The sequence below is a fragment of the Anser cygnoides genome, chromosome 8 (genome assembly GCF_040182565.1).
Source record: "Anser cygnoides isolate HZ-2024a breed goose chromosome 8, Taihu_goose_T2T_genome, whole genome shotgun sequence".
In the NCBI taxonomy this organism is placed as follows: Eukaryota; Metazoa; Chordata; class Aves; order Anseriformes; family Anatidae; genus Anser; species Anser cygnoides.
In genome coordinates, this window is record NC_089880.1 from 6,892,859 (window position 1) to 6,915,327 (window position 22,469).

The 22,469-nt window shown below is 34.6% G+C and overlaps 1 protein-coding gene across 3 annotated transcripts in view; it reads left to right on the plus strand.

The window, feature by feature from the left end:
- KIF14 (kinesin family member 14) overlaps positions 1-22,469 on the plus strand; it is a 31,911-nt gene that overhangs the window by 8,623 nt on the left and 819 nt on the right. The window contains exons 13-30 of one of the 3 annotated variants that reach the window (XM_048067109.2): positions 43-227; positions 987-1,089; positions 1,299-1,459; positions 2,297-2,444; positions 3,178-3,330; positions 4,003-4,129; positions 4,717-4,810; positions 5,578-5,716; positions 6,172-6,272; positions 6,959-7,053; positions 7,824-8,045; positions 8,210-8,394; positions 9,656-9,814; positions 10,525-10,644; positions 12,142-12,216; positions 12,819-12,957; positions 13,090-13,368; positions 15,116-22,426. In XM_048067109.2, the coding sequence (XP_047923066.2) occupies positions 43-227; positions 987-1,089; positions 1,299-1,459; positions 2,297-2,444; positions 3,178-3,330; positions 4,003-4,129; positions 4,717-4,810; positions 5,578-5,716; positions 6,172-6,272; positions 6,959-7,053; positions 7,824-8,045; positions 8,210-8,394; positions 9,656-9,814; positions 10,525-10,644; positions 12,142-12,216; positions 12,819-12,957; positions 13,090-13,368; positions 15,116-15,156 (2,526 nt within the window). In that variant the 3' untranslated portion in view covers positions 15,157-22,426. Of the gene's footprint in view, positions 1-42; positions 228-986; positions 1,090-1,298; positions 1,460-2,296; positions 2,445-3,177; positions 3,331-4,002; positions 4,130-4,716; positions 4,811-5,577; positions 5,717-6,171; positions 6,273-6,958; positions 7,054-7,823; positions 8,046-8,209; positions 8,395-9,655; positions 9,815-10,524; positions 10,645-11,284; positions 11,410-12,141; positions 12,217-12,818; positions 12,958-13,089; positions 14,070-15,115; positions 22,427-22,469 lie in introns of those variants that run through there. The other 2 variants (XM_013190699.3, XM_013190700.3) reach the window with 2 other exon arrangements.

Genomic DNA, 22,469 nt, shown 5'->3' on the forward strand with positions numbered 1-22,469 from the left:
ACAAAATAAATTGTCTTTTTTGCTGGTATCTCTTTAATCTAGAAAGCAGGAATTGCATTCAAAATGGACAATCACTTACCAAACCTTGTTAATCTCAATGAAGATCCCCAACTTTCTGAGGTGCTGTTGTATATGATCAAAGAAGGAGAAACTACAGTTGGAAGGTATACACCGAATTCAAAACATGATATCCAGCTTTCTGGAGTGCTAATTGCTGATGACCATTGGTACGTAGTATTCTTTGATTTCGTTTTTCTTCTTATACTTAGGCCAGAGCAGGAGATACTTCTGATCCTTGTCCTACTTTTGGAGTCGCTCTTCCTTCTAACAAAACATGGTTTTCTAACTAGGGAAGACATTACTTAGGGATAATTTTTGTATTCTTCATTGAATAAGGTAACTTCCTTCTATTTCTCCCTAGAAATCTGTTAACCAAGGTAGTTTAATTTCTTAGTACATTTTGTTAGTGGAATGAAATTTTCTGTTCATGTAGAAATTCTGGAGAAGGACCTGATCAAATGATGCTGTCTATAACTCTCCCATTCAACTTAATGTAATAGTGAAATGCCTTTACAATTTTCAATTAAAACTGAAACTAGAGAACAATTTGGCCAGCTTTCTGAAATGTTTGAAGTGCATCTTGTGCTATGGATCCTAGACAGAATGCTGGAAGAAATTTAATGAATCAATTACTGAAAATAGGAAAGACCTGGATATGTTGAGAAATTAAGCTTTATCAAAGAAACGCTCAGATGACAGGGTATCATAATGATTATTTTAGTAGAAGGTTCTTAAATTTAAATATAGATTCTCTTCCAACATACAGGTTGTTACTCGTGAACTATGTATAGTGTAACTAAACAGTAAGACTGTACACCTAGAAAAAGGATAACAGCACACTATGTACAGCATGATTTTTATATATTAAGAAACATCACTTGCAATTAACACAAGCTACTGATACCACAAATGTTTCTTGTTTTCAGTGTTATAAAAAATAATGTTGGACAAGTTAGTATTATTCCACTGAGAGAAGCAAAGACATATGTAAACGGGAAATGCATTTTAGACCCGACAGTTCTGCATCATGTAAGTAATTGACTTGGTAAAAGAAGAATATAAGCATGTGTAGATTTTGTAGCTGTATTAACATTACAATTTCAGACTAAAGGTTTTCTTAGAGGTCTCTGAAACCTTTAAATACTTCTGTGTTCCCCTTCAATTTCTACTCCTACCTTCTCTGTTTCAAGCATATAAATATAAAAGTTACAGAATGAACTATTTTTTTTTTCCTGTAGGGTGATCGAGTGATCCTTGGGGGAGACCATTATTTCAGGTTTAATCATCCGGTAGAGGTTCAGAAAGTTAAAAAGCCATCTTGTGGGACTACGCTTTTGCATGACGGTCCTAAAGATTTTGAATTTGCAAAGAATGAGCTGCTTATTGCACAGAAAACTCAGTAAGCATTGTATCTTTTTATTCTAAGAATAGATTTACAGTTGTTAATGCAACTATGCAGTAACTTTACTAAGAAACTTAAGATCATTGATTATTTCACTGTACGTGAAAGCTGGAAAACAGAATGCTTATTTTTAACTCATTTTATAATGGAAATGTAAGTTCCAGACTTAGCTGAAGTCAATGTGTATATATATAAGAGGTGATCTCTACAATGCAGTCCACTTGTCAAGAAAACAGACCACCAATTAAGAAACAGTAAGCTACAGAGGTCCACTGAGTAGTGTATTTCCTTAGTTGCGTTTCTCCCCAAGGACATAATGAGTCAGAAAGTGACTTCTGATGTTTTAGAGAAAAGCACAAAGCTGAAAAGCAAACATGCTATGAAAGGAGACAAGAGACCAAAGTTACAACCTTGGTCGTCTGTGATAGTGGAGAATTTGAGATAGCGCAGTGTTATTCATAGTTGCTTCTTTCCTGTGAGTTAATAAGTGTGAGTCTTATTGACTTAAAATATACTTTTCTTCATCTTAGTGTGATTTAGTGAGTTTCTATTACGTTTTTTAATTTTGCAACAGATAAATAATACAATAAATTTGGAAATCAAGTAGAGTGTAAAATACTAGGATTTTTTTTCTTTTTCACCTGTCTGTTTTCCCTATGAAAGCAAAAATACCTAGGTAAAATATAAAAGTTGTGAAATACGTTTTCACTGTTAAGTTTGGAGGCTGTAGAGGAGCTCTTCCTGTTATGACAGAAGTGAATAAGAATGTAATCTCTATACAAATTGTAAGAGATTAAAGCCAGCATTCTACGTGTATGATATTTCCATTTGTAGGCTTGAATCAGAAATTGAAGAGGCACGACTTAAAGCCAAGGAAGAAATGATGCAAAGTGTCCAAATAGCAAAAGAGATGGTTCAGCAAGAACTGACATCGCAAAAAGAAGCTTATGAAAGCAAAATAAAATCACTGGAAGCAGAGGTGGTAAGTTGCCTTAGCATCATTATATAAAACACAGCAGTAAAGTACAATAAGTCAGAAGGTAATAAAACAGAAGCAGTAGTATGTGGGGATTTATTTATTGTGTTTTATGTGGTGGTTATTTTGTTATTTTTTCTTGCATACCGTAACAGTGTCTTAGGGAGTTATTTAAACATGTATACATAAATAAAGTCATTATTGCTAACACAAGAAGTTGTAAAGTAGGTATCCCCTTCAGAATTATTCTAGCGATTTTGGTTTATAGAATTAGTTAGGAATTAAAATATTAATCTAGTGTGAATTTGAGAAGGATGTAACTTGTAGTGATTTTTCGCATGCAAAATTTTCTTCTATGTAAATTACTACAATTTTAGCGTTTTAGTGAACATGTTATTATTTTTTTCTTCCAAGTTTGCATGCTCCTTTGTTATATAATGTAAAAGAATTTACAAGACTATAATTCTGTATATAATTGTGCATCATGGCAAAACAATAGTAAAGATGAAGTATTTTATTTCTTAAATGTGCTATAGGTGGCATAATGTGATGCTTCTGAAGCTTCCATTGCTTTCATTCATATAACCTTTCATTGCTGACAGTGGGCTTGGGTAGCCCACAGGGGCTGCATATTCTCAATGTACTGAAGTAAAAATAAACCTTAATATCTGCTTACAGGATGGATCTGAAATGCTGTACAAGTAGTATACCTCCTTTTGTCTGTCCTTTATTATATTAGAGAGAAGAATCTCGTAAGAAGCAAATGCAAGAACTGAATAACCAAAAGGCTGCAACTAAAATACAGGAGCTAGAGAAGGCAAAGCAAAATCTTGAGCTAGAACTACACTTCAACAAGAAGCGTTTGGAAATGGAGACCTTAGCTACCAAGCAGGTATTTTAAAAAAAAAAAAAAGCTTTTTAGGCAATAAACCTTGTCTTTTAAATAAATCATTGCACATGAAATGTTTGGTTTTTGGGTGGAAGGGAGGGATGACACAATGACTTGGGGGAGTGGATTGTTTTTTTGGGGGGGGAGGGTGGGGCGTGTTTTCCAAATATTTTGTTTTCCAAATATTTTTCTTCTGTGTGGGTTTTACACAAATAACTAGATTACTTACCTTCTGGGTATGCTATTGCATACGCTTTGGAGATAAACTAGTACTGACCTTGTTATTTCTTATGTCATGTGAACCATTTTGCTCATGTACCAAATTTGAGTGACCATTGCCTAAGCCAAAAGTTATAACTCTAAGAATTAATGTGGTGGTAATGTTTTTTGGCAGGTGTTCATATATCTGACTTCTGCAACAAATTCTATTTCACTTTTTTAATGTTGCATCCTTTTCATTTTAATATTTCTTTTAAGAATTTGAATATGTAAGTAAAACAAGAAAATTGTTGAAGTTTGAACATGAAGGGTTTCATACTGATGGCAGATGCGGAAGATACGTTTCATTCTGTTCTAATAGTCCTTAAAATTACAGCAACAAAACTATTTCACACAAGTAAACACCATTTAGTTTGATAGGCTTTTTTGTTCGTTTTTTTTTTCCCTCTTTCTCAGGCTCTGGAAGATCATAGTATTCATCACGCAAAGATACTTCAAGCTCTGGAAGCTGAGAAACAGAAGATTGCTGAAGAAATACAAACCCTTCAGAAGAACCGTGGAAGTGGGAATAAAACTATGACTAGTATGTGTGTACATAACGCTGCAGGAGCAATGCTGACTTCTTGCTCAGTGGACTTGGATTTAGGGGCTGTGGACCCTTTTTTTCTTCCTCTAACACTTCTCTAACAATCTGGAACAAGGAGAGCCTTATGGTTCCTATGATCCTTTACCTTCTTAAGCAATGTTTATCAGACAGTGCTAAGAGATCTGTTTTAATCATAAGTCAGGGCAGTTTGGTGGATATACATGTAGTCTGCATTTTCCCCTATTACTTAAAAGTCCTTCCTCTGTCTGGCTGAACTAGTTAAGATTTTAACTCACTGGGGAAACTAGACTAACAATTTTTTCAGTTAAGTTTCCTACCTCATAGTAGTGTACTATGTAGTATCTAGTGTTATGTCTCTATTTCTGAAATGCCCTTTATGTGTTCTTTTTTAAAGTGTTATCTTGGCTGGGAAGGCTTTTTTTTTTTTAATCTTTTTCCCCATCCCAGTCTATTGAGAGAGCTACTAATAGCTAAACTCTATTTGATTTTTTTTTAAAAACCTTTCAGCTGTTGCAAAGTGTTGTTTGATCAGTTTAATCATTATGTACTATATTCTTTATTAGTTCCTCTTACCTGGAATTCTTTGAAGTTATCTGTGATGATCAAAGAGGCCAACACCATTAGTAATGAACTAGGGAAAAACACTGTTTTCTGCAGGTGAGTATCTGAGTGAGTTGATTTATACAAGTATGGTGGGGATGCTGGAAGTGCACTATACTGTTTGTTTTTCTTTTAACAGCTTTTTGTTAAATTGAACTTGGCATTTCACTTTTCTCAACTAGGTTTAGTGTAGTGTGTAGCCTAGCTGTGTTAGTTTGAAGTGTGTTTTTTATTAAGAATTTAAATGTTTACATTAGACAATTCATTTTGGATCACATGTGCTTTGGAGGTGAGTCTCATGATACCTATGTCCATCATGCTTTGTTTCACATATTAAAGCAGTCCTAAAACACACAGTAAAAACCTCAGAACATGCAAACAGTAGATAGCAAGAATTCAAGACAATTCATTTCACTCTATAGATCTCTTGCTGTGCTGTGTAACTTGTTAGTCATAGCTGAAGAACGTTCTAGAAGTTGATCCCTATAATGGCCAGATGTTCTTAGCGAGAAGAAGAACTCTGCCAGAAGTCTGTAGCATATGTTTAGTTCTGAGTTTCTTGAGAACCAGGAATTTGTATGCTAGTACTGACTTCTTTCTCTGATTACAGAGATTCCTTTTTTGTTTTTCATAAAAATAAATTCAGTGGCTGACACTTAATGTTTGTGTTTTGTGAGAAATGTGATGTCCCAGGTGATTATTGGGCTTGTTACCAACTTCTTTATCTCTATATGATCCTCCCTACAAATATTTTATTTTTGAAACGTGAATTAGTGTTTTTATACTTATCTGTCATTATTTTTTAAACTTTCTCAAATTCTTAGGCACGACAAAATCGATGATAAAACAGGAACAGTATCTTCTGCTCAAGTGCAGGTTCGTAACATCAAACTGGGGATAGCAACTTTCTGGAGCCTGGAGAAGTTTGAATGCAAACTAGCAGCAATGAAAGAACTCTATGAGGTCAGTAAGAACTGAGGAAAAACCACTAATAATTCGTAGTATTTTCTCAAAGAGAGTACAATAATCATATAGGATGGGAAGCTTGGTGTTTTTTGTTTTGTTTTTGCAATGTGTTCTTAATTTTATTTTTATTTTTTTAAATGTGTGATCCTTTATTATACAGAAGGCATATGAGAGCTCTGAAAAAGTGTATTTTTTTTCTAAACTTGGTATTCCTATATCTCAGATACCAGATGGTTGTCTTTGCTAAACATTTTATTTATTTATTTATTTTTAAACAATTACATCTCAATATAGCTGGCAGTCCGTTATCTTCTAGGTTATCCTAACAAAAAGAAAAACATTGAATCTGCTATTGTACAGCCAAAATGTTGTCTTCATCCCTGGGTTGTATGCTTCATTGTCACTCTATTTCTGCTTAACACTCCTGCTCCTCTGTTTTCTTTCGTTTCCAGAGTAATGATAACAATAAAGCTGCTGATGTATTTTATGACCCTGCTGATGAGTGGGAACCCGACCTTTCAGATGCCTCAGTTTCTTCTCTTTCCAGGAGAAGGTGATAATTTGTAGTTCCTTCAGCTATGCTTGAAACAAAGCAGAAGTTAATTTTTATAATTACGTAAAAATACTTTTCTGCCACTCTTGTAATTTTTTATTTATGAATTCTTCTTTTACCTTTTTATAGTGCCAAACTTATAAATTAAGTGAAAAGTTATGTAACCATTTGTGAGGAGTGGGGAAAGTTAAAGCACAGTTAAAACAAGTCAGGCAGAACCAAGGGCAAGTGCCTCAGCTTAAACACAGCTTCCAAAATGAGTGGGGGAGTTCCTTATGAGTCTTCTTCCAGCTGTTTCATTAATGACTTCAAGGTTGGCTGAGGCTTCTCAAATTGCTCTCTTACCAAGAACGGGCCTTGGGTGCCAGGGACTAAGTAAGCAACCAGAGCTAGCCTAGAGAAGCTTTTGGCTTGTCTGACGGTGGAGAGCTTTGTGGAATATCTGTGTTTTACCAAGAAAAAAAACTTCCCCTTTGGCTTTACAAAAGCAATTTAGTCTGTCCCAAAAACAAGATCCAAAAGGTTTATATAAAAATATTTTTATATTAAAAGAATATATTATAAAAAGTATATATAAATATTTTTTATTTGCCTGGTGGTTGTTAATATTCATTGAACCTTCAGTGGGCACTAGGAGAGAGGTTGTTTTCTTGTTTTTTATGATTTTGTTCTCTCATCCTTTGTAGAAGTAGAAGTTTCATGAAGAACAAGAGAATTTCTGGATGTTTGTCTGGTATAAAATTGCAACCAATCCAGAATACACAAACTTCCTATATTTCAGGTATTTATTGATATGTAGGCAGATCACCTTTCATACCGAGAACTTGATGAAAATACTACCTGTATAAAACACATGCACTTCTAATACTTATTTAAAAAAAATATATGAAAAGGTGTGGGCCAGAGAACAAACTGGAAAATGTCCTGTTTGTAATGTATTCAAGCTTACGATATCAAGCTGTTAACAGTAGATCTTTTTTTGGTTTCTCTGATTGTTTTTTTAGGGTGAAAACTTCCTGTCACTCTCAGCCCTTTTTTTAAGAGTTTTACTTAAAACATTACCCCATCGTTAACTAAGCAGGTTTACTGGAGAATGAGGATAATTCATGTAACAAATTGCCTCAGGCTGAATCCTGATACAATCATTTGGAGACTGTGCTTGAGTTGTTGCTATTCATTTAACTGCTAAGGTTTCCCCTAGCTCTTTGTCAGGTTTTATGTATTTTTTTTTTTGTGAAAAACTAGATGCTTCAGGCTTCCAAATGTTTTTATGGAGTTATTTTAGATTGGCTGAGGTTTATTTTCTGTCTCTCTGTAGGTTCCGTTATTGAAAAAGATGGATTAATGTTAAAGAATTTCACTGTGGAATTTCTTTGTACTAACTGAATCTAAAAACTATGTAGAATTTTATATATGCAATTTTTTTCTAACTTACTGTCTTTGTTATATGTTGTTAAAGAAACAATACAAAATACTCATTATATGGATTTTCTGACTGCTTATTCTTGTGAAGAGTTTATTGCCAATGTATTTTACTTTGTTACCTTACAGGTTCACAGAGTAAATCCAGCATATGCCCAAACTTCTCTGAATCACTTCTTCCTGGAATTTGCAAAGAATCTATAAGTTCAGCTTTAGATTTACTGGAACAGAATCATGAAGGAAGAAAGAGCATAGCAGATCATCTACTAAGGAATTTGTTTACCATTTTCTCTGGAGTTTCTGCCATTTCAAAAGCCTATGAACAGCAAGATGAAGAATGTCAAAAAAATTGTAAGTCTCACTTTCATAACTGTTGAAGTAAACATTATTAAACGTCTTGTTTTGTCTTTCAGACTTACAAACATTCATATGTTTGCTGAGGGAAAGAATAAATAAATATTCCTACTTATATTTGCGGAGCAGACCTGCTGATAGATCTCCTATTTGTTTTGTAGTTTTTTCTACTGATCATGCTGCTCAGTCCTACAGCATCAAAATTACCTCTGCTTTTGACCAGCTTGTGGTTCTAGCCAAGGTTTGGCTTAACCATGTACAAAAGTGCCCTGGCTCTGTGAAGACTGATGAAGAATTAAAACAGGAAGTAAAGAACCTGGGAGGTTATTTACAGTTACTGTTACAGGTAAAGTATATATTTTGGAAGAAGAAAATATAATTTAGCTGCTGTGTGTAGAGAAGTTCTGTGCATTAAAACAACATAGACTACAGATGGGCTAAACACAGTTAAATATCCAGCATATAAAACAACAAATGGACAGACCTAAGGAAAATGAATAGCAAAGGGTATGTTTGTTGTACCGGCTAAACTGGTACTATATATATATATATATATATATATATATATATATATATATTTTTTTTTTTGCTAATTCAGTGTGATGTAGGCTTTTGTGTCTAGGCCCTGACAGCAGCAAAGGTTAGTCAGTATGCTATCAGTCCTGATCTGGTAGGTTCTGCTTCTCAAGGATGGCACAGAATCACTGTGATGCATCTCTTTTATTGTGGGTAGGTGGGGTGGTGTGTATATTTTTTATTTTTTTGCTGTTTTTGTTTTTAACTCTAAAATTAGAATTACTATAGCTACTATTAATTGGATCATACCCATATTTCTTTGAGTCATACAGGTATCCTCAAAAGTATCTGTAATTCATATACTAGTTTTATCTGACAATTGAGCAAATCCTTCAAAGTGATGATAGGGATGCCACTTAGCCCTCTTGTTTTCCTTCAAGGTAAAAGGGGAAAATAAAATATGCAGTGACAAGAGTGATTGCTAGTTTTGTATTCTGGGAAGTGTTTATGGATTTATAAAACCAGTCACTGGTAAATGTTATTCATGGTACAGCCTTGTGAAGAGTAATTCTATTTTAATTGTGTAGTATAATCATAGAATCATAGATCATCCCGAGTTGGAAGGGACCCATAAGGATCATCAAGTCCAACTCCTGGCACCGCACAGGTCTACCCAAAAGTTTAGACCATGTGACTAAGTGCACAGTCCAATTGCTTCTTAAATTCAGACAGGCTTGGTGCAGTGACTACTTCACTGGGGAGCCTGTTCCAGTGTGTCACCACCCTTTCGGTGAAGAACCTCTTCCTGATGTCCAGCCTAAACTTCCCCTGCCACAGATTCATACCGTTCCCACAGGTCCTATCACTGGTGATTACATAATGATACCATTACATTATGATACCATTTTTCTTTATGGCTGTGCTGGCTTCTCTTTTAGCTGTAGTAGATAAGTCATTGGAAGTGGGAAGATAGAAAGCTGAAAACATGTCAAGCTATCATGCAGTGCAAACTCTTGCACTATAGAAATCCTGTGCTCTTTGACCAGAGATACTTGCTAGTTTCAGTGAATGATAACACTTTTGTTTCTAAGGGATGTTCTTCAGATATTTCCTCAATGGTAACAGAAGCACAGAGCAAAGTGAACGAAGCAGTAAAACAAACAATTAAATGCATAGGACACTTGGCAGTATTCACAAGAACTGATATTTCCATTTTTGAAGAGAACGACCTTCCTGCAACTAGTCTACAGGTGAAAAAATGTTTGTTAGAAATAATGACTTTGTAGATGAGTATCAAAAATACTTGAGCGTGAAGACTTTACGCTTATTCCAAACAATATCTTTGGTTTTCCCTTTGTATTCTTTATGCTTCTATATCCTAGGATATGGCACTAAATAATGAAGTAATTTCCATGTTGACATTCACGTTTTTTTCAAGTAAACAAGCTCATAATTATAATGGTTATATAAAACAATTTGATCAATTGAATTAAGTGTTTTCAGTTTATCTAATGCTACTTTTTGTTTCTCTGGAGGAAAAAATGTGTTAATATAAATGTGTTAATGCCCTTAATGTTTTTTGAAATAAAAAACAATGAAACAAAAATCCCAAACTTTTAAGTTTGTATAACTTTCACCTACAAGCAAGAAGAAATGCTGTGCTTTTAGGGTTGCATCTCTGCAGAGATTGTACAAGTATACCTATTTCAGTAAAATTCAATGCTTATATGAATAATCTGGCTAAATACCACACCCAATTTTCAGAAATCTGAAGAAAATTGGAGAAAAGGAGGTTCGAGTGCTGAGCCACTGTGATCCGAGAGTCACACGTGTCTGAAGCGCTGAACAATTTGCACCCCACACCCACAAATTGTTTTTAGTCCATTATGGAAAATCTATTTTAGTTCCTAGGCCAAATCAACTCCTTTAATCATTATGTTTTGAACCTTTATTTTAAAAGGACTTCGTACTTGCTGTTTATGATGGAGTAGGTTTGGGGCTGGACTTTCTTATGGATACAGTACAGGAAAAAGCAAGAATGGTGCAGAAAGAACTATTAAAACAACACCCACAAAATGAGGTGAGATGTCAAGAAGATTATAAACTACTGATATATTTTTAGAGGCACTTGATCATATTTTTTTTTATTTTTCAGCAATTTTTTCTAGAAAAATTGTGTGGAATGCTATTACAGTTGAACAGAAGTTTGAGATGGGTGGGAACAGTGACACCAGTCTTGCAGATTTTTTTTTCCAGTGTTTAGCCTTTCACCCATATGTAATCTGAATATTTAAATGTATTTAATTCAGAGTAATTTCTGAATTGGAGGGCGCTTTGGGGACACTTTGTGTAAAATCTCATGGTGTAACCATGAAGAAGAGGGAGAATACAAAAAACTTTCACAAAGACGTCAGTGGACAAAATGGTGAAGATGCCATTTTTTTATTCTGTATATTGTTCTTAAACTGTTTTGTATTAAACAAACAGAAAAAACACCTAGTAATGTCTTATGATCCTAAAGGTTGTTATTTTATAATGATAATAGCAAATACTTCTATTTCCTACACTGTTATTGTTGAAAAGGTGATGAAGTGTAAAAGACTGCTTTTTTTGTAGACTTTATTTTGTCACACATTGTTCTTACACTCCTAGTCCCAAACAACATGCTGTCTAAATATTAAAATAATTCAGTGTTATCTTTTAACTTTTTTTTTGTACAGTCAAGACCAATGGTGGCTGTGTACCTGTATCTGAGCAGTCCTGTCTTCTGCCATGGACTTTTCTATTTTTTTTTCCTCAAACTTGAGAAATTTGCAGGATTACGGCCAGTAAGAAAGTCTGAATAGTGAGTTGGGTTAGATACGATACATATTTCTGAAGAATTTATTTCTGTTCAAAAATAGATAATAAATGATCTGGAGTAAATGGTTCAAATCAGTTGGAAACGAGTGATAAACTGCTTATTTCAAGGAAAGCAAAAATTTCTTCCTACCCAGATTTTCACTGTGTTTCTTAATCTTCCAGATAGGAGTGAAATTGCCCCATATCTTTTATATTCCTGTCTACTTAACTCCAAAAAGCTTCATGCTTCTAGCAAAAAGAATCGAGCAGTCTGCTTTACAAATAATTCTGTTCACTTGCAGCAGATTCTGATCTACCGGCAGGGGTCCTGTACATGGTTGTTGTTGGTTGAGCTCATGTTTCAGCTAATGTCTCCAGCTAGTGTGAAGTCGCAGGCAGAAAATGAAGGTATTAGCTAAGAGCTTACCCCTGCCACTTAGAATGGCAGTGATATAAAAGTTACAGGAGAACCTTTCTTTAGTGAGCACTTACCTTTGCTCATTTGACCCTCCTGTGTTAAGGGGTTATATGAAGTCTTGCAGATATGTGAACAGGTAGACAACATTGTTAACAATTTTATTTGAAAAATGTGTGTTATGTTGCAGAAACATTGCTCTTGCTTTTGAATGTTTTCCTCGTCAGCATGCTGGTGTTCATTGTTACGCTTCTAAAACATTCACGTACTTTTACTGTGTCTTGAATCAAGTGTGCAATATAATTAAAAATTCTTTTGTAGATTCAAAATCGAATAAAGGATGATGCTGTGGCATTAGCCAGGTTCCTTGAAAATAACATCTCTTCTTGCAGAAAGGTAAGGGAAATATTTCACCTAATGCGGGCTTTGAAGCTGGGTTTTAAATGTAAAGGATGCACTTAACAAAACAAATCTGAAACTACCTGGATCTGAAATTGCTATATTTAGTTTCATGACAACAATTCCTGCTCAGTGGCATTCTTGTGAATGGAACACTGCAACTGTTCTAGCCACTGCATTTCCACTCAAAAGTACTTGGTTTTCATTTTACTTGGTGTTTCTAGAGGTACTTGCAGCTTATCCTCGTCCATTTGTGTTTATTATGAACACCCTGAAGTTCAGTAATGCTAGGGTAATAGTGGTATAAATAGCTACTGCAATATTCTATGCACACAGCTATTGATATTTTGAATTAAAAGGCAGGACAGATGTTTTAAAATGCCATTAAGAGCTTTTTTGGGAGTTAGTTTATTTACTCTTTTCTCCTTTCAACAATATGCACTTCTTTCCAGAGCTGTCTTATGTACTGTGACTTAACATCACTTTCATACTGTATTTCAGTGGCCTGTTTTGTGTGACTAAATCCATAATAATGTATTAACTATTAAACATTCCTGTCATGTACTTGGGTCTTTTAAAATTGCTTTTTATTAATACAGAAAGAAGTAGAATCTCAAGTACCAGAAGAAGATTATGTGTATCAGGAAATCAAGAGAAGTACTAAAATAGCTGTGAAATATTTGGAATTGGAGCAGTGCTTAGCTGAAGTCTATCAGATTGTTTCTTCTACATTACAAGGTATTTACCTGGGTTATTGCCTGTCTTGCTAATAACATGTAGACTAAAGGAGACGTATAGCAAGAGGAAGGGAAGACTGGTCTCTTTTTGCAAAATACTGCATTTAATTCTTACTGTTTTTGTTTCTCATAGGGTCATTCAGAAACACAAGCCCTCTCAGGAGCTTTGCAGGAGAGATTTGTATCATAGCTGGATATTTGTACAATTATTTCAGTTTATTTGCTTTGTCTTTTACTTCTACAAACAATGCTATCCAGAGAACACCCGTGCCATTTATGAACTTGGATGAATTGGACTCTCTGGTTGATTCCCTTATTGTGAATTTTGAACTTGAACAAGGGCAGCAAAATCTGAAATCTCAGCCTCTTTGTAATGAAACTACTGAGACTCAAGGAAGACAAATTGAAACAGGTGAAGATGAATTTGCTTGGAAACTGGAGGGGATTCCAAAACACATGTATAAACTCCAGTCATCGCTTATGTTTTCAGGGGAGCTCTCACCTGGCAGGATACAGTGGGTATAAAATACTATCAAGAATTCAGGGAAACTCTTTCCTTTTACATGAAGGGAAAGTAATATATCACAAAAAGATAATACTAGTTGCTAATATCGATTTTTAAGTGGTATGAAAGTAAATAAACAGGATTGTGTGATAAGTACCCAGAATTTCACAGGAAAAAATTTCTTAAGATGCTGTTAGGTTGTAAAATGTAGTGTCTTGTTTTAATAAAAGTCTAGTATCAACTACTCTTATAAGAAATAATTTAACAATAAGTTAAGAAATAAACTATTGGAGGTGATATGACACGGATACTAAAACTGGGGGGGGGGGGGGGGGGGTAGGGGAGCAATGCAAACACTTGCTAGGACATTTGCATCTCTTTGTTTTAGGCCTGTCCTAGGTGCCTTAAGTTAAGAGAAAGGGCTTTTGTGTAGCAGTGAAAGGTAGATGATACGGGTACCAATTCTTTTTTCTTAACATTGTTGCTTCACCTCTGCTGTGTTATGGTCTAGTAGGGCTAGTAAATTGGTTTTTATGGCTTTCATTTTTTGAAATGTCTTTTTTAAAAGTATTTATTTATGTAAAGGAGAGAGATGGTTTAAAAACAAAAACAAACCTTTATAACTTTAAATGATAAATGCTTATCTTTAGTGGTTTTGTAGTCCATTGAAAAATCTTGGCCTGAAGCAGCAGCGATAATGCTCTTCAACTCAATCTAAAGTAAGTTCATGTGGTGTGGTGTTGGTAGAGGTTATCTTTGATTGCTCAAATCGCTTTCAGTATTAATTCACAGTGTATCAGAAGCATAGCTCTTCCTAAATAATATGCCAGTCATCCCATGATGCTGTGGAGAGTTGCACTGATAAACAATCTACAAGTAAAACTAGAATGTATGTATTACAGATGTAGGGCTGGATGGGGTTCAAGTTCCACACTTTCAAGGTAAAAAATGAGGCAAAGATGGAAAATATCATAACTAAATCTACACACATCTCTAAACATCCTTCAAAGATATTCTGCAAATCTAGATGACTCTGTACTCTGGAATTATAACAAAACTCCCAGTGATAAATGCAGACAATATTCATTCACGTCACTGATGCTGGAATTTAAGTTTGAGAGAACGTTGTGCTCGACTGCTTCCATGTCACCTGTTTGATTAGCTTACCATTCTGCCTCCAGAAGTTAACGTTGTGCTATGGCCTAGGCTTAACTGTGCTACTCTTGGAGCTATTTACAAGATTATTGCTGTATGTTATTCAATATTACTTCATGTTCCTTTGTTACTTGTACTGGGCTGTGATTTGGTGAAAGGATAGGGAGCAGATCTTTGTCTTTGCGTTTTGTGGATTGTTTCCTATGTTTTTTGCTTTTAGAATGACAGCAGCATTACAAGTGGTCCTACACTAGGCTAAAACAACGACTTTGTCAACCAACTACTTCCTCGTGCTTTTTACTGTAGACATAGTTTATCATGTACCTTTAGTCTGTTAGCTGAAGCCAGTGAAAGCTAACTGCAAGGATGAAAATGTTTTTAGAATATTTAATCCTTAATACTGGGTTCTAGGAGGCCTGGACCTCACACATCTTGCTCGTAATCGTGCTGAGAAAATTGGGAGCTGACACTTAAATGTTTTTTTTTGTTTATTTCAAAGCTTCTGAGCCAGATATTCATAGCTATCATCTTTCCTTCTGAGAGAAGAGGCACAACATCTTGAGAGTTTCAGTCTGTGAGAACAGTTCAGGCTCTTAGAACCATTTTCTACAAATGGACTACATTGAAGAGAGTCAGTCATCGTTTTTCTTTGATAACTTTCATAGTAGTAATCAATGCTGTCATTCAGTGGTTTTGTTCTTATCTGCCTTGAAGGAAATGTGGAAAGGTAATTATGCTGTTATGATAGTTATCCATAACCCATGGATCTTTTTCTGAAGACTAGTATACCTTAATATTTTGTCCAAAAATGTCTTGCAGTGCAGTTCTAACATGAAAATTAATTGACACTTTTTGTTGTATCTGCTAATGTCTATCTCACATGAGGTGCAATGTTGCGTAGTCGCTTTCTTACTTTAAAGGCCTTTACAAGTCTGTTCAGAGGTTAACAAAGTCTATTCAGTTATTCAGATTTTTATGCTTTTAAGCGTGAATACTATCCTGGTATATTTGTACTTCTGTAAATATACAATTTTGTATTTGAAAGTTTTAAAAACATTTGTGGTTCTTCTGAATCGTGTATCTAAGTGCAAGCATTGTGAAACTAAATCATGTAACTGATCACCAGTTTTTACAACTTGTGTAAAAACTTGTACAACAACACGTGTAAGTTCCTTGTCAGTTTTCGTCTGTTTACAGTTGCTTTTGAGACCTTCCTTTGCTGGTGTAGTATTGCAATGTAACATTCCGAAATACTAATAAGAGGTATTTTCTATAGCACTCAAGTGAAACCAGAAGATTGACTACTTTAAGTTTCTCTCTCTTCTAATAAGACATATAACAGCACACGTTTAGATGCTGAATACTTGTGACTTAATCTACACGTTTTAAGGTCACAATCCATTCTTTTCCCGTTTGTTAATACCGCGGTGTTATGCCAAGTTTCAGTTGCAAAGTTATTCAAGTGTGTTACTTGCTGACATTCCACCTGCTAGATGATTAATCATGTTTGCATTTTTTGTACTTAATGAGAAGCACTGATGAGAAAGTATCTTGTTTGTTACAGTTCTGTGTATTATTATTAGAATTTGTTTACTTATTTTTTAAAGGGAAGAACAAGGTCATCACAACTCGGAGCTCACACTGACTTTCAGTTTTTAGCCTTTATGAAAACCATGAGAAAAACACCATGCAAACAAGTCGGTTTCTGATAGAGTTTTAACTGAGGTAGCAGAAGTTGATGGGCAACTTCAATCCCATCACATCTGGCTTTTGAACGATGAATGAAAATGTTGCCAGTAGCTTCCTGCAGCTTTTGTTCTCCTCATCCATGCTAAAGTGAATTGTAGAAACTGATTAAAGCACCTTGTTAATAGCATATTCACATTTTAGTATATGTCAACAAAACTTACTTCTGCTAGTGTTTTCTTCAGCTTGGTGCCCTTGTTACAGTTACACATCATTGAAGTACTTCACTCTTATGGTACGTATGGTGACCATACATCATCAGAGTGAGCTAGTGCTCATAACATATTGCATTAATACATCAGCAAGCCTTGCTGAAGCTCCAGTAATCTATTGGTGTAATATACTATCAGAGTAAGGTATATTTATAACTATAGGCTGGTCAATCTGTAAATTATCCATGTCAAAGAACTGGGATCATGGCAGGCAGACAGATTTTAGGATGGATTGATATGGCTGTGAATGGTATGTTAGTTTCTGCTTTTCCAAGTAGTTAGAGGTAGGCGTGAGTTAGGCCTGGGACAGCAGAGCAATTGACATGGCTGAGCACAGTGTCTACATCACCTGCTAAGCATAGTGTTGAAATGAAGTAGAGCCTCATGCTGCTGAGATGAAGGATTTTGCAGTCCTGATCTATTCTCCATCTTGCATATTTGGAGATCTGACTTTGAAGTCAGAATCTGAATAGCTTCTGGCAGACAGTGGTAGTATTTGTTGTGATAGTTACTGTGGAGCACAATTTCAGAAGAATTTTTACTTTAGTATGTGACAAAGTTGTTAATTACTTCCACAGGAATGCGTATTAGTGTTGTAAATTTCCCTGATGGAATTGACATGGGAGTGGGATCGCAACCAGTAGTCATTAGAACACCTTGATTAATCAACTGCTGTTAATAGGATTAAGATGTTTACTTCTAGCAGGTAACTGTTCACAGTCCTTTCACTTATTCGTTTGGTTTGCTTGCACCCACACTTACAAATCACTCCTCATTATGGGGCTAGAGCAATGCAACAACTGTGAGGCCAATCCCAATGTCTGACTCTGAAGTGAAGGGTCGTATTGGCTCACCTGTAGCTTTTAGGAAGGTGACCAGAAAGCCTCTCAATGGGGCCTTTCTCTCATCATGGGTGTGCACCCATTTACCTCAAATTTACATCTGTTAAAAAAAAAAAAAAAAGTGAACAGTCAGAAACATGCACAGAGAGGGGTGGTGGTGGGGAAAGCATTAAGAATAAATGTTTAGAGACTTGAATGGGAGGTATTGTTTACTGAAGTTATAATGCCTTTTTTTTTATTTTTTATTTTTTATTTATTCATTTAATCAGTAGTTAGTGGGTATTTTCTTCTTTCCTCTTCTCCTTTAATGTCCTTTCTTATTCCCCCAAGAAAACGTTCTTCAGTCAGATTTCAGGTTTTAAAAAAAAAAATGTAACTAGAACTTCAGGTGGTTTTCTGATGGAGTTTTATTAATTAACGTGAGAAAAAGGGACTGGGGAGTCAGCTTTGTTTTAATTTCAAATACAAAGTGGGGGGGGGAGGGTTATTCAGGTTTCTTCCCTGTAGCTGCATTTGAAAATAGAAACAAAGAAAGATCTAACTAACCAATGACATTCTCTTTGTACTAGAAGTAACTTAAAGAAGTTACTAAGAAATAGGTATTCTTCCCTTCAGTAGTTTATTTGAAAAACTTTATTTGGAAATGTTAATAGTTTGTACTGATTCTGAGAGCGTTGATCTGCTACTTTACTATGTTTTACAACTCAGCCTCTAGTTTTATTTGTTTATAGTAGGAAAATAAGACTAAAATTACACATTTTAATATCAGCTAGCATGATGAGATAAGCTACCACAAAAATATCAAATAAATTCATCTTTGTTGCTTAAATTGGTCAAAATACAGGAGTCAACTAACTGTGGTTACTTTGATGAACTATTTAGTTCATTTTTATCCCTTATCGGGATAAAATAAGCTTTCTTTTAGATAAAGGTAACCATCCTGGGAGAAGCATATCTTCAGAATACAAACAGCGGATTACTTGAGAAGCTTCCAAACAGCATTAGCCCATCTTTTGAAGTATATTTTATGTAAATACACTTTTAGAAAAAGGCACATTCTACTTATGCCTCTTAAAGGACACATACCAGTGTTAGAAATTAAGTATAAGTCAACTCTTACAGCACTCAGGGACTCATAAGAATGCTGCAGAGGAAAACAGCAAGTTACCATTTAATTTTGTCCAGTAATGGCACCTGCAGGCAGAAGAAGAGACTACATCTGTTTCAGCTCTGCGAATACAAGCTGCTGGTTTTGGACAGGAAATTTCTTCACATTCGTTATATACCTTAACATACTGTGATTAGAAGAGTCATGTTGCTTACTGAAGCTTATACAACTTTTCTAATTTCATGGTAAGGTTGTGGTTTTTATTTATTTTAGAATTGCATTTTAATTTGCTTCCTAGCTTTCAGTAGGAAGTGGGATAATATTCATGCTTTTTCCAAAGGATGGGTTGCTCACTTTTTTTGAAGTCCTTTTATTTTTTATTAAGAATTACAGATCATATTTGTTATCTTTTTTTTGTTTGTTTGTTTTCTGTTCTTTTTAGGACTTGGAATATATAAGTAACAAAATTTGGCTAGACTTGATTTTTTTTTTTTTCCCCCTGCCATCTATTTGTTGTTGTTGTTTTGGCATGTCTGTGTTTGTTTTCGTGTGTCTGTGTTTCTGATGGTATTGCCTTCTAGAATAGGAGATGGTATTTTTCCTAATCCATGTTCGTATAACTTGACTGTTGCAGTGAAAACAGAACAAAACTGAAGAAGTCTCCTGAGCTGACATATTACCAACAGTGAGCACTGTAGACAATATAAAAAACAATATTGGAGGTATCATTCAGTCTTGTGAGTTAATTTTGAATATCTCAATTAATATAAGTAAATCAGAAAGGTCTATGAAGAGTTGATGGAAAAGAAGGAAAGTATTAGATAAACTCATGGCAGTCATTTATAATAATAATAAAAAAAACATATGAAGTTTAAACTATACTCATAAACTATACTCAGTGTCTTTCATCCAGTTTCCTAAAGCCTATTACAAACATTATTTGATTAATATTTACACAAATCTGGTAGCTTTAGTAACATACTTTACTTACATTGCTATATGCTAGTGTCTAAATACTTTATTTTTTCATGTAGACTTATATGTAACAGACAAACTTCAAAAGTTAAACAAAAAAAAACTAACCAAAAAAAAAAGTAACCCACAAATTAACCACAATTACTTGTTATTTAAGAGTGTGATTTTGAAACATTAAAGCAATTAAAATATATGTTAAACTGCAACAGTACATTTAAGTACAACACTCTGCTTTTGGTCTTGTAGCCTATTTGTACTTTATATTGCTATAAAAATACATTTACTGAATTATGTTAGTGATATGTGTATTAACTGTTTTATCGATGATGTAATTTTCTATAAAATCAATACATTTCTACATGTCCCCCTAGTGTGCATACAATGGTATTGATAAAGAGATTCTTTACGTTGGAAAAACAAGAAGCTGTGATACATACTCACGTAAGTTTACGTTGGAAAAACAAGAAGCTGTGATACATACTCATGTAAGTGTATTTGTGCAAATTCTTTTACTCTAACATAAAGGTCTATATGTAGTTAGCTATCTGTATACATATAAATGTGTAAAAGGCATTTCTGTAAAATAATAGCCCAAGAAATGGTCATGGATCTGAAATAAAACTCATTTCCCACAAGCTGAAGAATAACTTTTGAGCTCTTGAAAAGGAAGTAGTACAGCTAATGATTGGTACATTTTGGTTGTGGTGATAATTTTCTCATATCTTTGGATCGGCTAGTCTAGAGTTGTGTCAATGGGTTTATCTGCCTTCTAAGGATTTGTTCAGGCCCTGGTATTGAGTTCTCAGAGAATTTTTTGGATTTTTTTACTTTGAATGTGTCTATTCATACACATAGACACTTTTCCAGTTTTCTATTAAAGTCCACTGCCTTTTATTCAAATTGTATGTTTCCTCCTCCATCCCTGTTTCTGGGAACGTGTGCCCTATTTTGACTGTAAGCTACTAGAGCAATCTTGTGGTAGTAACCCCTACAATAGAGGTCTGATCACTGCTAAGACTGCATTAGGTGCTACTCTGATAGCTAGGTTCCATCAGGTGTATTACTGGCTAGGGGAAGTTTAAGTGTTTGTTGGTATAGCAAAGTACTAGTGCTGGTATTCTTCAGGCATTTAACATCAGAAAATACAGTTCTTGGATGGAATTCAGAAATTGTGTTCATGAAATAAAATAAAAAAACAACTGTAGAATGTTTTTATTTTAAGAATTGTGCTTTTTAGTACTTGTATTTGCTGTAATTACATAATTTTTAAATGTACTATTGCATTTTCTGTAAATGTATAGTGTAAATCATTGTCTAGAAAAGGAATGCAGAATGACAACTAAGGATGGTTTTTATGAAGACGATGAACTGTTGAAGATGATGGTCTACATACATGGAAGAGGGAAAGAAAATCAACCTTATAAACATCAAATGGAATCTGAAATTCTTTACCATTAGTTTGTAGCATAACTTTACAATCTGTGTATGTATACAAGGAGACCAAAAAAAAAAAACCAAAAAACCAACCTAAGGTGAATCAACAAAATATCAAGATGAAATTCGAAGATCAAATATTTAATGTCAAATACTTCGTTTAAAATGTGAAGTGTCCTATAGTTTAATTCTGTAGTATGCTGACAGTAGGTGTCCTAAAAAGATTCTAAAAGAAAGTTGTGCTACAAGGGGTTTGACAAAGTCAGAAGGGTAAGAGTGGAATAAAACAAATGTTGTTTTTGAACTCCTGAGCTGTCCTCAGCAGCGGACAACAAAGTTGATAAATGGGCCTCTGTTGGTCTTCTGTTTTGTTCCCCCACTGCCACCTTCCCCATCCAGGGAAATTCTTTCAGTATTTCTGAACTTGCTTCTAACCCCTGAAATATCAAAACTATATTCGTGAAAGTATTTGTTAAATATTTAGTGATTAATGAGGGTAGAATCAGAAAAGTTTCTATCGAAGTTGGTTTAGTTGGCCTTCAGTTTTTGTTCGGTTATAACCGGTAATATGCAAGTTTAACTTCTTCTCATAAACTTGAATCTCTCTACAAGACTGTTAATCAAGTGGTGAAATGTGTGTTTATTAAAAAAAAAAACAAAAACAACAAACAAACAAAAAAGAAAAAAAAAAACATACAAAGTATGTGTATATATACACTTACTGCCCTGGAGCATTTACCGCGGCACAGTTATTCTAACTGCAGCCACTAGATGGAAGTGTCTCACAAGGGTATTCAGGTTGCGAGCCCTTTAGGCGGCATTTGCTGAGTAGGCAGGGGAGGAATCATCTCCGACTAAAAGTTAACGTGCATATCGTATTATTATCAAAAAAATCATTGCCATAGAAAATCTGTTTGGGAGCTTGCATAGCTTATAGAATACTTTTTTTATAATATAGTCCTGTAAGTAATTATATGAAAGCTATAGTGTAACCATAAAGACAATGATAGCTGTTAAAAATAAACACATTGCTTGACTTAGTTTTTCACATTGTTAGATTAGTATTTTTCAGTTTATTGTTATTTTTTTTAAATATGCAATTTTGCTTGTGCAAAATAAAATTCAATAACAGTTTTTCTCAATGTCATAAATGTATTTCTAAAACAGTGTACTTAAATATATAAACAAGCTCAAGGAATAAATTTTCATCTGATGTTCACAGGACTAGTACAGAAGAAACCATATTACTAGTTCAAGTTCAATATTGGAATATGAAAAGCAGGGAGAGATGATGGCTCAATGAAGCAAATTTTATGCTTGTTTATTGCTCATTCTTCAGTCAATTCTATTCACCAGAGTTCTTTAAAATAAACTAGTGTTTTACTGCACAGGATCTTAGATGTCTCTTTCTTCTTCCTGCCAGTCACATAGGGGTTCAAGGATGAAATTCAGAATGGAAATGGCAAACTGGTGTCACCTGTTTTAACTAACAGGTAAGAAATAGCTTGCAGTCTTTTTTTTTTCTTTTTTCCCCCC